The sequence below is a fragment of the Chelonoidis abingdonii genome, chromosome 8 (genome assembly GCF_003597395.2).
Source record: "Chelonoidis abingdonii isolate Lonesome George chromosome 8, CheloAbing_2.0, whole genome shotgun sequence".
Taxonomy (NCBI): Eukaryota; Metazoa; Chordata; order Testudines; family Testudinidae; genus Chelonoidis; species Chelonoidis abingdonii.
Window position 1 is genome coordinate 22,529,192 of NC_133776.1, and position 13,650 is coordinate 22,542,841.

Sequence of the window (13,650 nt, forward strand, 5' to 3'; positions counted from 1 at the left end):
ATTTTATATACCTCTATCATATCCCCCCTTAGTCTCTTCTTTTCCAAGCTGAAAAGTCCTAGCCTCTTTAATCTCACCTCATATGGGACCTGTTCCAAACCCCTAATCATTTTAGTTGCCCTTCTCTGAACCTTTTCTAATGCCAGTATATCTTTTTTGAGATGAGGAGACCACATTGGTATGCAGTATTCAAGATGTAGGTGTACCATGGATTTATACAAGGGCAATAAGATACTCACTGTCTTATTTTCTATCCCATTATTAAATAATTCCTAACATCCTGTTTGCTTTTTTGACCACTGAAAACGTCCACGCAGTGTGTAGCAGAGAACTATCCACGATGATGCCGAGATCTGTTTCCTGATTCATTGTAGCTAAATTAGCCCCCATCATATTGTATGTATAGGATGGGTTATTTCTTCCAGTGTGCATTACTTTACATTTAGCCACATTAAATTTCATTTGCCATTTTGCTGCCCAATCCTTAGATTTGTGAGATCTTTCTGAAGTTCTTCACAGTCTGCTTTGGTCTTATCTATCTCGAGCAGTTTAGTATCATCTGCAAACTCTGCCACCTCACTTTTTACCCTTCTCCAGATCATTTATGAATAAGTTGAATAGGATTGGTCTCAGGACTGACCCTTGGGAAACACCACTTCTTACCCCTCTCCATTCTGAGAATTTATCAATTTTTTGAAAATCTTACCCTAATTCTATAACAAACTTTTATAGCTACTTAGAAGAAAAACAAGCTAGTGATTCTGTGCAAGGGAGAGGAAGCAAGTTTTCATGTCTACACCAACTGGCAGAAGAAAAAGAACTGAGGGATAGTTAGAGGTGGGGTAATTCTATCCTCTGTCAGTAGAATATATGGATACAAAAATGTGTGCATGCGCCCCTGCTACCAATACCGCTCAAAATAAGTACTGTGGCCATCTGGACAGCCATGTGTCTCCTAGAGTATGGTTCTGTGAAGGTAGCGTCATGAAAGAAAAAATATTAAAAGAAGAACTGTCAAGTTTTTAACATGTACTCCTTATTTTATACCAAAACCAAAAGATTACATAAAATAATCATGTTTACTGTTTTGTTTCTTCAATGGGAAAAATGAAGGCAATTAAACATTCCTGTATTTTAAGATACACATTTCTTCATAAACAGCAAAACTATATACTTTTATGTATTTTATAGTGAATAGGTTTATACAAAATAAAGTCCAGTGATTGTGATTAAGGCAATTCTTTATCAAGTTCTGTACAAAACCGTAATTTTTGAGTCACTTTTTGAGTCACTATTGTCCAGGGTTGAGGCAGTTTGCTTGCCGAAAACTATGATCTGAATTGCTTGTGAGGGTGTGCACAACATCAGTCATATAAAGTGTCATGCAGCTGAATTAAAGTAAAAACAACAACAAAAAAGATTTGACTTTTTCATATTAATTTTTGGATTAATAAACCTCAACATTATTAAGAAATATCAGCAAAAATACAACACAAATTATATTTCAACCATTTAAATAAGTTACCAACAACACAGTTTTTGGTGGTAAAGATCCTAAATTACATGTGAAAATGAACAACTGAAAGTAACAACAAGAAAACAGTCAGTAAAAACAGTAAGAAAAGGACTTTTACCTAAAAGTATTCCTGTAAAACAGCACTGGGAGAAGAGAATGTGTCTCAAAGTTCTTTTGATATCATTGGCCAATCTGAACAAAAACAAGCTATAAAATTCTCCCCAGTCATGATTGGTAAGTGGACTTTACTATAGTCTGCATCTAGAACTAAAATAAAACATACCTTTTTTGAAAGTATTAAGAGTTTTTTCTAGCTGTTTCTGTTTGTTTTTGTCAGGAGCAGCAGCAATTACATTAGCTTCAAGTTCTTTAACCTGGACTTTCAAATGAACTTCTTGTTCTGATAAACTCTACAAAATAGAAGACTGTTAGAATATTATACTAAAAATGAAAGACTTTTCGTGTTAGCCAGGGGTGTAGGAGTTGTCAAAGTTAATATAATGGCAATCTACTTTCAGCCTTAACTATGGGGATACTTAGCACCTCTCAGTAAAACATATTTACCTGGATACTCGCAGTATACTTTTCTAAAGTGTTTTTCATTTCCTGGACACACAAACGCAATTTTACTATGGCTTCTTCAAGTTGCACTCTCTCTTCTTGATACTGCATTGCTTTTATGGAATCCTTTTGTAGCTGAGATTCCATTTTATTGGCCTATAAACATACAAGTTATATAAAAGTTATTACAAAAATCATTTATATAGCACCACCTCTTTAAACTGAGATGTACAACACAACAAGACCCAGACCCCAGAAAAATTTATAATCTCCTAAAAACAAAAGAAACTCAACAGAAAACCTAGAACAAAAGTTCAGGGAAGAACAAACAAGAAAGATTATTGCTGAGGAGACAGAGATTCAGACAGCAAAAGAGGAGACAGAATAGTAAGAGAAGAGGAAACTGAAGAAGACTTCTTGGCAGAATGTTTGGGGCTGGGAGGAAGGTTATAAATAGGTGACGCTAGAGAAGGCTTGGCATGGGATGGTGGTAAAAGGGTTGATGAGAAAATAGTAAAACTATTTGGAGAAGAAGGCAGCCCTGAAAAAGGAAAGAATGAGGACTTGTCTACACACATAATTGCAGTGGTTTGTAATAAAGGTGTTATTTCAAGAAGATTAAGTTGAATTGGGTTAAGAGACTGTGTGGACATTTAGGTCAGTTTAAACCAGGCTTACTTTGGTTTGGCTTAGAGTTGATTAGGCACAGGTTTAAGATAAATCAAAATGAGCATCCCCACATGAGGTTTTGAACAGCTGTAGCTGAACTTGTGCAGATTTATCTATAGACAACCCCTTAATAAAACAGTCTTCAGTCCCAAGATTTTCTAAAAATCACTAGGGAGCACAGGACCTGAGGTAGGGAATATGCGATAAAGCCAAAGATGAGGATTTAAAGAGCAGCCAGCTTGGTGTGAGAATAATAGAGACAGCAGAATAAAACACGTAATTAATATGTAAAATTAAGTCCCCTACAAAAAGGGAGCTCAAGAGGCATTAAAATCAGAGAAAAAGAATGGAGAGCCAGAGAATGGTAAATACTGGCTATTTAAGGGGAATCTGAAAGAAACCCCTTATTAATTGTGGCTCTTCAGTTGGTCATCAGTGTGGATCTCACTCTAGGTGCATGTGCATGAGGTTCTTGGGCAATGAATGTCCTCACATTCACCCCCACCTCTAGGCATAAAGGGAAGAGCGTCTGCAACTCTCCCCTTGATAATTCAGAATCCTATACAAAGACGATTCCAAAAAAGTGGGCATGGAAGTCAGGTCATGGGAGACACACAGATGAGATATAGAACAACCAGTTATTATAAAGGTAAGTAACATTTTTTTTTCCCCTCAAGTATCTGTCTGTGTGGATTCCACTAACTGATTGATCAGTAGTGTCCACGAGAAAGGTAGGACTGAGGAATCCTGACCACCACTGACTAAACCCTTCCACCATACCAAAATTGGCATCTGATCTTGTGGCCAGGTTGAATGGTAAGTGTTTAAAAGTAAAGAGATTACTCCACATAGCTGCCTTGCAAATTTCAGATATGGGGATGTTCCTGAGGCATGGAGATGTAAAGTATACTCTAGTGGAGCGATCTTTAATATGTGGAGGCAAAGATACATCAACCATATGACATATGTGTTATGTACTGTATATCAATTTTGATAATCTTGGAGCGGAGACAATTTGACCCTTAGAAGCACCAGAGACAGCAAAAGAAATCCAAGCACACAGTCTGAAAGACTATGTCCAATCAATGTAATATAACAAAGAACTTGAAATGTCCAAGATGTAGAGTTTCTCTCTTGGGAAGGAATGGAGTTTTGGAAAGGAAACGTAAATAAATAAATTGGTTCCAATGAAAGTCTGATACAACTTTGGGAATAAATTTGGGATGATGTCAACACTGACTCATTTCTGTGGAATGTTGAGTAAAGGTTAGTCCCAAAAGCTTACAGTTTGCTGACCTTTCTGGCTGATATAATGGCAACTAAAAAGTCTGTCTTGAGAGTAAAGCGGTATAAATAAGATTCAGAAAGAAGCTCAAAGGGGGGACTCCATAAGGCTTGTAAGGACAATACTGAGATCCCATGTCCGAGGTTCTTCTATCACTACGGGGTGAATGTGTAGCAACCCCTTTAGAAATCTAGATAGAGAGGTGAGGAAAAAAAATGAACATGACAACAAGGAAGGGTGGCATACCAATAATGTTCCAAGGTGGACTGTGATGTAATATAATGTGAATCCAAACTGTAGTCAAGAATTTTGGGTGTAGGGGCCTTCAAGTGATCCAGGTTGTGTTGGACAGCCTAACCTGAAATATTTTGAATACAGAGGAATAAGTCTTCCTTGTGGAGAGTTTTCTACTTTGTAGAAGAACTTCTTATACTTGTATCTCTTGTTTCTGCTGGTATGCCGCAACCAGCCAAAATTCAGACTGTTACACTTAGTAACCTCACATCTTTATGAAGTATCTGCCCTCAGTTCTGATATCACGTTTAGACAGTCTGAAAAAAAAAACTGTTACCTACCCTTTCGTAACTGTTGTTCTTCGAGATGTGTTGTTCATGTCCATTACACATTAGGCGTGCGCGTGCACGGATGTTGGAGACTTTTTCCCTTAGCGGCTCCCATCGGGCCGGCAGGGGGCCCACGCCAGAGCAGCGCCCCGTGCTGGTGCATATATACCCCTTTGAGTGATTGTTCAAGTTCACTACACATTAGGTCACTCACAAGCTTACCACAGGGTAGGAGACATGGAACAACTGATTGGAGCACAGCCCTGCCGATCGCCGCGTCCTCTCTGGCCTGATGATTGACAGCGTAGTGGGCTGTGAATGTGTGCACCAACGACCAGGTGGCTGCTTTACAGATCTCCTGCAGCAGAACCTGCGCCAGGAACAACAGCCAATGAGCCAAGGACGCTTGAGCCCTGGTCGAGTGAGCAGTGATCATCTGGGCTGGCACCTTGGCGAGCTTGTAACATGCGCGGATGCAATCCACGATGATATCCGCTGTACCGACACAGGGAGGTCTTTCATCCTCTCTGTTAAGGCGACGAACAAACGTGTCGACTTGCGAAAAGGTCTAGTTTGCTCCAAGTAGAACACTAGGGTCCTATGGACATCTAGAGTATGCAGGCTGTGGTGACTCAGGTATGTGTGTGGTTTGGGAAAGAATACTGGCAAACATGTCCTGTTCCATGTGAAACTGCAAAACTACTTTAGGGAGGAATTTAAGGTGTGGCCTAAGCTGCACCTTATCTTTATAAAAAACTGTATACTGGGGTTCCGAAGTGAAGGCCCTCAGCTCTGATATCCTCCTTGCAGACATGATGGCAACCAAATACGCCACCTTCTAAGGCTAGGTACTTGAAAGAGCAAGAGGCTAGGGGCTCGAAAAGGGGTTCCATGAGCTTAGTCAGGACCAGGTTAAGGTTCCAAGGAGGGACCGGCAGGCGCGAATAGGGAAACACCCTCTCCAGCCTTTTGAGGAACTGGGCTACTATGGGGCTGGAAAACACAGAATGCCCAGACTCCCTTCAAGTGGAATGCCAAAATGGCAGCCAGATGTACTCTAATTGAGGAGGGGGTGAGGACTTGATGTTTGAGGTGCAGCAGGTATTCCAGTATGACTGGGACAGAGGTCTGAAGAGGCTGAATGAGCTTTGGTTCACACCAGCAGGCAAACCTCTTCCACTTGGCGAGATATGTCGTCCTAGTAGAAGGCTTCCTACTACCGAGAAGGATTTGACGAATCTGAAGGGAGCACTGACTCTCCACAGCGTTCAACCACAGAAATTCCATGCCATGAAATGCAGAGATTGCAGGTTCAGGTGGAGCAGGCATCCGCTGTCCTGCATGATGAGATCTCGGTGCAGGAGAAGGGCAATCAGGGTAGTCATTGACAGTTTCAGCAAGGTCGTAAACCAATGCTGGTGCGATGAGAATCATCACCGCTTTGACCGTGCGGACCTTGAGGAGGACCCTGTGAATGAGCGAGAGTGGTGGGAAGGCGTTCTTTAGGTTCCCACTCCATGGAATCGTGAATGCATCTGCCACCGAGCCTGGGCTGTGGTTCTGGAAAGAACAAAACTGAGGGCATTGGCTGTTGACTTTGGTGGCAAGAGGTCCATTTGGGGAAATTCCCACCTCTGGAAGATCGACTGCAGGACATTCAATCTCATTGTCCATTCGTGCATTTGATACGACCTGCTGAGGCGGTCTGCCAGCTTGTTTCATTCCCCCGGAAGGTATGACACTACCAGTTGCACTGAGCAGGCTATACAAAAGTCCCACATGAGAAGCTCCTCGTGGCAAAGGGGAGAGAAAAGGGCTCCACCCTGCTTGTTTATGTAAAACATGGCAGTAGTGTTATCTGTCAGAACTGTCACGCTGTGCCCTTCTAAAGTAGTGTGAAAGGTCTGGCAGGCTAGATGAACCGCCCTGAGCTCCTTTACGTTGATGTGGAGCGACATTTGGTTCCTGGACCACAAGCCCTGCGTCCGTAGGTTCCCCAAGTGTGCTCCCCAGCCAAGGTCTGTTGCGTCTGTTACCAGCGTCAGGGTGCAATGCAGTGCAGCGAAGGGGATCCCTTTGCAAACTACCTGCCAATTGAGCCACCAGAGCAGGGAGTCCAAGACCTGGGCCAGGACTGTCACTACAAGGTCCAAGAGGTTTCTGCCAGGGTGATATGCCTGGGCTATCTCCCTATACAGAGATCAGCTTCAGCATCTCCCATACGGTCCATGCTGGAGCTCTTTTTTGATTCTGAGACTTCATGGTCACCCGTGCTGATCGGTGCTCCACGCTGGGCAAACAGGAAATGAAATTCAAAAGTTCGCAGGGCTTTTCCTGTTTACCTGGCCAGTGCATCCAAGTTCAGATTGCTGTCCAGAGCGGTCACAATGGTGCACTGTGGGATAGCGCACGGAAGCCAATACCGTCGAATTATGGCCACGCTAACCCTAATCTGAAATGGCAATACCGATTTCAGTGCTATTCCCCTCGTCGGGGAGGAGTACAGATATTGATATTACAAGCCTTTTATATCGCTATATTTAATGCGATTTAATGCTACTAAATTCGATATAAACTCGTAGTGTAGACTAGGCCTTAGTCTGTATCAGCAAAAAGAATAAGGAGTACTTGTAGCACCTTGGAGACTAACAAATTTATTTGGGCATAAGCTTTTGTGGGCTAAAACCCACTTCACTGGATGCAACAATGGAGTGTAACCCTGGAATAGTTAAGGGAGTACAGTGCATTAGCCATGCACGTGTGAGCTATATAAATCTGTGCCTTTGAAGGGTAAATCCTCAACTGACTTTACACTTCTCTCAGAATGCCAGAGGCCTGCAGTCACAAAACTCTGCACAGTTACTACAGTGGTCATAGATCAAGTCTCCATGTCTGATGCATCCACGGCTGCCTATAGCAGTGTTTTCGCTACTAGCTGATCCTCTGAAATGGTGCTTTTCAACTCCTCTATTAAGTCTTGTGGGAGTTTAGTTAGAAAGGAAGGTACTTTTACAGTTACAAATTGTTAATTACCAGGCCTTATTTGCAGTAATGTTGATGAATAGATCTTTCTTTCAAATAAATCTAGTTCCTGGGGGGGTCTGTGTCTTTTGGGTTGCTCTTAGCAAGCCATACTGGTTCAGATCAATGGTTTATCTAGCCCAGTATCTTGTCTTCCGACAGTGGTCAGTGCCAGATACTTAAGAGGGAGTGAACCGAGCAGGGCAATTATTGAGTGATCCATCCCATGGTCCAGTCCAGTGTTTGACAGTCAGAGGCTTAGGGTCACCCAAAACATAGGGTTGCATCCCTGATTATCTTGGCTAATAGCAATTGATGGATCTATCTTCCATGAACTTGTCTAATTCTTTTTTGAAACCAGTTATATTTTTGGCCTTCACATCCCCTGGCTACGAATTCCACAGGTAACTGTACATTGTGTGAAGTACTTCCTTATGTTTGTTTTAAACCTGCTGTCTATTAATTTCTCCTGGTTCATGTGTTATGAAGAAGTAAATAACATTTCTCTATTCACTTTATCAATACTATTCATGATTTTATAGACCTCTATCAGATCCCCCCTTAAAGTAGTCATTCTAAGCTGAATGGTCCCAATATTTTCAATTTCTTCTCATACCCTTAATAATTTTTGTTGCCCTTCTCTGTACTTTTTCCTATTCTGATAATTTTTTTTTGAGATGGGGCATACCAGGGACTTGTATAGTTGCATTATATTTTGCCTTATTATCTCTCTTTCCTAATGCTTTTTTCTGTTAGCTTTTTTGACTGCCGCTGCACAAAATCCTTTTACCTGTGAAGGGTTAAGAAGCTCAGGTAACTTAGCTGGCACCCGACCAAAAGGATCAATAAGGGGACAAGATACTTTCAAATCTGGGGAGGGGGAAAAGGCTTTGTTTTGTTTGTTCTTTGTCTGTCTGTTCTATATGCTTGCCGGAGACAGATCAAGAAGGCAAGCAATCCAACTCAATTAGAATTAGTAAGTAATAATAAGGAAATGCATTAGCTTACTTTTAATTTTGGCTTGTGGTTTTCCTTGTCTAGGAGGAGGTTTATCCCTGTTTTTGTAACGTTAAGGTTTTGCCTAGAGGGGAGATCCTCTATGTTCTTGAGTTTTATTATTCTGTAAAGTATTTACCATCCCGATTTTACAGAGGTAATTCTTTTACCTTTTCTTTAATTAAAATTCTTCTTCTACGAACGTGATTGTTTTTTCATCATTTTAAGATCCAAGGGTTTGGGTCTGTGTTCACTTGTACCAATTTGTGAGGATATTATTCTCAAGCCTCCCCAGGAAAGGGAGTGTAGGGGCTTGGCAGGATAGTTGGGGAAGGTAGGGCTCCAAGTGGCTCTCCCTAATTGTTTGTTTAAATCACTTGGCGGTGGCAGCATTACTTAATCCAAGGAATAGGGGAGTTTTTAACCTAAGCCGGTAGAAATAAACTTCGGGGTCTACATGCAGGTCCCCATTTCTGTACCCTAAAGTTCAGAATGGGGAGGAAACCCTGACACTCCCCTTTGTTTCCTATTTTCTAACCAGTTACTGATCCATGAGAGGACCTTCTCTCTTATCCCATGACTACTTACTTTGCTTAACGGCCTTTGGTCAGGGACACTGTCAAAGTCCAAGTACACTATATCCACTAGATACCCATAGTCCATGTTTGTTGACATCCTCAGTGAATTCTAATAGAATGATGAGGCATGATTTCCATTTACAAAAGCCTTGTTGACTTTTCCCCCAACATATTGTGTTCATCAACATATCTGATAATTCTGTTCTTTACTATAGTTTCAACCGATTTGCCTGGTGGTGAAGTTAGTCTGGTTGGTCTTTTTGTGGACTGTAGAAATCTTGAACAATCTGTGTTGCAGAATTAGAACGTAAACCTAAAAAATTTAAGCTCCTGTGTGGCTTCCCAAGGCAATATTGACTGTTTTCCTGCACAACAGTTCCTTATTTTCAGTCCTTCCCCTGCAGGAGTTTCTTCTTTCAATCAATTTCCTAGCTATTAAACGTGAAGACTAATAAGCTACCAATAAGCAGACACAAGGTGTAACATATACACATGCACATAAAATCGGTGTAACATCTATAAACACAGTGTAACAGTGGACTGAGAGAGAACAAAATTCTTATAAAGTTAAAGTACATTATGCAACTATCAATGTGGTTTGAAATACTCTAATACAAATCTCATTAACAGTATCAGGTTTATTTAGTCTTTTCCAGAAAGCTATAGCATTGATTGATAAGTAATATTTAAACAATGTTGATTTCCTCTGTGCAATATTTGTATATAAACGGTCTAAATAAAATCAGGCAGTGTAAATATGAGAGAGGAATTTTGAAGAAACACTTTTCTATGTGCAATTATGAACTAACCTCTTCTTCTGAAATTTCAACCACGACAGAGGATCCCATTCTACCCTTCATTACATTATGTCCACCTCCACTCATTGTTCCTAAAGTAGGACAGGGAAAAGAAGTTAGCAAGCTAATTTCAATTTGCTATCTAACAATAAAACTGTGAAGATATAAATTTAGTTAGGTATTTTTAAATACCTGACTGTTCTACGATCTGTCCTTGCAAAGTTACAACTCTCCATCTTTTGTCCTTTTGGAATGCTACTCTGATAGCCTGATCCAAGTTATTGGCTACTAGAGTATCACGTAATGCAAAGTAAAAGGCATGGCGAATCTTCTCATCTTTTACTTTCACCACGTCAAAGAGACGGGGAGTGTTTTCTGGAGTCTGAATTTTACTCATACTTTTTCCCCATACTCTCATCTATATGGAAGAAAAGGAATCTCAGAATAAGTTAGAACAACATTTTAACACTCTAAGGTGAACTAATGCCTCTGAGTGTACCCAGTAGTTCCCTAGTACTATATTGTTGCCACGTTCCTCAGAATGCCAGTGGACATTAAATAATGTTACCAAAGAGATGTCTGCTCACTTGCAAGACAAAAAACCCAAGAGACTGATTATTATATTACCATATACAATAAGATATTTGTTCAGAATGGCCTATAATATAGAGGGGAGTCAAAAGTCTAACTTACTTCCAGAAAACCAATACTTACTTTGTCCAAGGCTATAAATGTGGCAACTCCAATTCCCTGACTCTTCAAAAAATTCACACATTCCTGAGCTGTATCAATTGTATCTACAACAATGTAGTCTAAGGCACCGCAAGATGATGAGATAGCAACGTCATACTTTTCATCAATAGCTCCCAAGTCTCCCTAGTAATTGACATATAAAGCAGAGAGGCAGTTATGTTGATCAGTATGGTAATTAACAGTGATACCCATCTTTTCTAGGTACTAATAGAGAGAAGACAAAAAACATGTTAACACAACCTGAAATGTATGAATTTCATGTATACCTGACAAATTTTCTCATTCAGTTTTCAGAGTTCAGAATGTTTGTGAAATGTAGAAAGTTAACCTTTATTCAGAACTCATAATGTCATCTGTGCTATAGATCACTATTTACATATTTCTAATGTGCACACTATTAAGGTATGGTGGTGCAAATACTTAGTACCTATATAGCAGTTTTTGTGTTAAAAACAATGTACAGACATCTGATTAATTAAAGGAGTAATGATTTATGCTCCAGACAGAAAGATAATTTAGCATGGAGTATCAGACTAAAGTTTTAGTGAGTCAGTGTGGCGTAGTGGACAGAGCACTGTCTGGGACTTGGGAGATCTGAAAAACCTCAGCCTTCTGTATTGTGTGGATTTTGAAACAAGAATGAGTCCAAGCAATTAATTTTAACAAGTTAAACATATAAAATACCAAGAGTTTGTAAGATTCCTAACTTTGTTGTAGTGAGTTTTATTTAATAGTTGACAGAAAGGACTAGGAGTTTGGAGTTCTGCTACTGGCTTTTTCACTTATTCAGTGAGAGATTCTCCCAGGGTCACAGTTTTTGAGCTGCACTCCGCGTTTGTTAAATGGGAATTTTAACAGGCTGACATAAATGGGTAAAATGCTTTGAGACCCTTGGATATAAGTCCATATAGGAGTGCAAAATATTATATTGTATGGTTCATTTACTTAGGACAATTCCAATAAGAGTAATGACACCTGTAAAGTATAAAAGCCTGTTTGTTAATGAGACATTAATTCTTAAACTTTACCAGTCTTCCATATATTCCAGGAATTTTTCCAGATTTCTTCTGCTGAAGTAGAGCATCAAGAACCTTTCCTCGACTGCGATTTATTGCCAAAGAACTTTTTGCTTCTTCTACCTTCTGACGCAGCTCTCGAACAAGGTTCTTAGTGTCCATTTCCTCTCTTCCAAGTTTCACAAGCTCATTCTCTTTCTAACAATTGTTAAAAAAGGTTAATAGAAAATATTCATGTCTGAAAATCTCAGAAGCAGTCTAATGTATTTAAAGGTCAGACACACTTATATTAATGATTGCATAACAAAAGTTAATAAAGAGTAAAATCATCAACCATAAAATATCAGAGATAGCAAACGATTAACGCTGAGTAAACAATGAATGGAAATGTATTCTTCATTTAAACAGCTACTTCTAAAATTAAATGGAAAAATACATGTGTACTTTCTGACAAAGTTTTAAGAGAAGCTACATGTTTAGGTTGGCAATTTCCAAGGGGTCTAAGGGAGCTGGATTCCCAATTCATTTAGATTTCTTGGAAAATCCCAGCCTTAGGCAGAAAAACAAATAGAAAATACAGTATATGTGCAATTTCAGTTAATTAATGATGCCACTGAAATCTTAAATTAAAATCAAGAAGTGCAAACAGTTGTACAAACTTAAAATTACATCTAGATTGTTGATTTCCAGAGCTTAATGTTAGCATTTAAGTAATCCTAAATATGCTTTGAAGTTCAAATTTCACTGAAATGAAATAGTGTTTCGATCTTTGCCACTGCTTGTTTGGAGATAAATTACTGTTTGTTTACGCAAGGGTTATTTCTTTGCAGCTGAAATAAATGTCTAAAATTTCTAAAACTTGCAGAATATTGTACAATGAAGCAGTATATTAGAAATTATTATTTTTCTACTTCCCATAGTTAAGAATTTTTGGAGAATCATTTTACCGCGTGCATTTCAATGTTCAATAAAAACATCCTTTATGGAAGCTATACTAGCACCATTTGACAGCACCAACCTCCCCTGCCAACCCCCTTCTCTGGATCAATCACTACCCTCATGTCTGACAGCTGAGCAAGAAGAAAGATGGTACTATGTCACTGTTTGTCGAATTCTTAGCACATGGTACCAATCATGTTTAGACATGATTTTTTAGTCAATTAATTTCTACCACCCTGTCCCACCAAAAAAATGTTAGTAATCCTCAGTGAGGACCACATCCATATTAAGGTTCAAGTTTAGCTCCTTACAAATGGAAAATAAATGGTAACTTTTAGATAAACTCAAGAATTTTTACTCAAACATCCAGGCATGGGAGAACTTTAACTCTGAACAGAGACCAACCTTGGAAAATGTCAGCTGAATAAGTGAATGTTTCAGGAAAGCTGTGTAAAGTCAGGTTAATACAGTGAATATCATTTTGCAGGGTTAGCTACAGTAGGAACTATTAGGTGACTGATATAACGTAAGTTATCCTACCTTTTTTTCCTGCACATTCATTTTCACAAATTATTTTCTCAAAAATTTAAAAAAGTTCTCAAAGTAGTTTTCATATTTTGTCTAGTCCCATTATATGGGAATGTAGCAATACTATAGCAACTGTTTGGGAGGCAATGACTAAATCAAATGAACAATGTTTTAACAGAGACAAATTGGGTGAGGTAATAATATCCTTTATGGGATCGCCTTCTGTTGAAGAGGGAGACAAACTTTTGAGCTGATATAGAACTCTTCTTCAGGTCTGGGAAATGTAATCAGAGCATCACTGTGACGATGTAGTTCTGGCGGGACCCAACTGAGAGTGCCAAATCAGGACCAATTGCTCAAACAGGGCAGTCACAGCCCAAGGCTGGGGTTTTTCCACCTCTAAGGCAAACCAAACCAGCCAGACAAAA

The 13,650-nt window shown here is 39.6% G+C and overlaps 1 protein-coding gene across 8 annotated transcripts in view; it reads right to left on the reverse strand.

Annotated features, from left to right (window-relative positions):
* Nucleotides 1-13,650, reverse strand: part of SMC4 (structural maintenance of chromosomes 4) — a 127,184-nt gene that overhangs the window by 30,834 nt on the left and 82,700 nt on the right. For all 8 annotated transcript variants that reach the window (XM_075068421.1, XM_032764822.2, XM_032764823.2 and 5 more), the window contains 6 exons: nt 11,768-11,953; nt 10,701-10,862; nt 10,179-10,404; nt 9,999-10,078; nt 2,081-2,233; nt 1,800-1,926 (listed from right to left, as the gene is read on the reverse strand). In XM_075068421.1, coding sequence (XP_074924522.1) covers nt 1,800-1,926; nt 2,081-2,233; nt 9,999-10,078; nt 10,179-10,404; nt 10,701-10,862; nt 11,768-11,953 — 934 coding nt within the window. The remainder of the gene's footprint in view (nt 1-1,799; nt 1,927-2,080; nt 2,234-9,998; nt 10,079-10,178; nt 10,405-10,700; nt 10,863-11,767; nt 11,954-13,650) is intronic.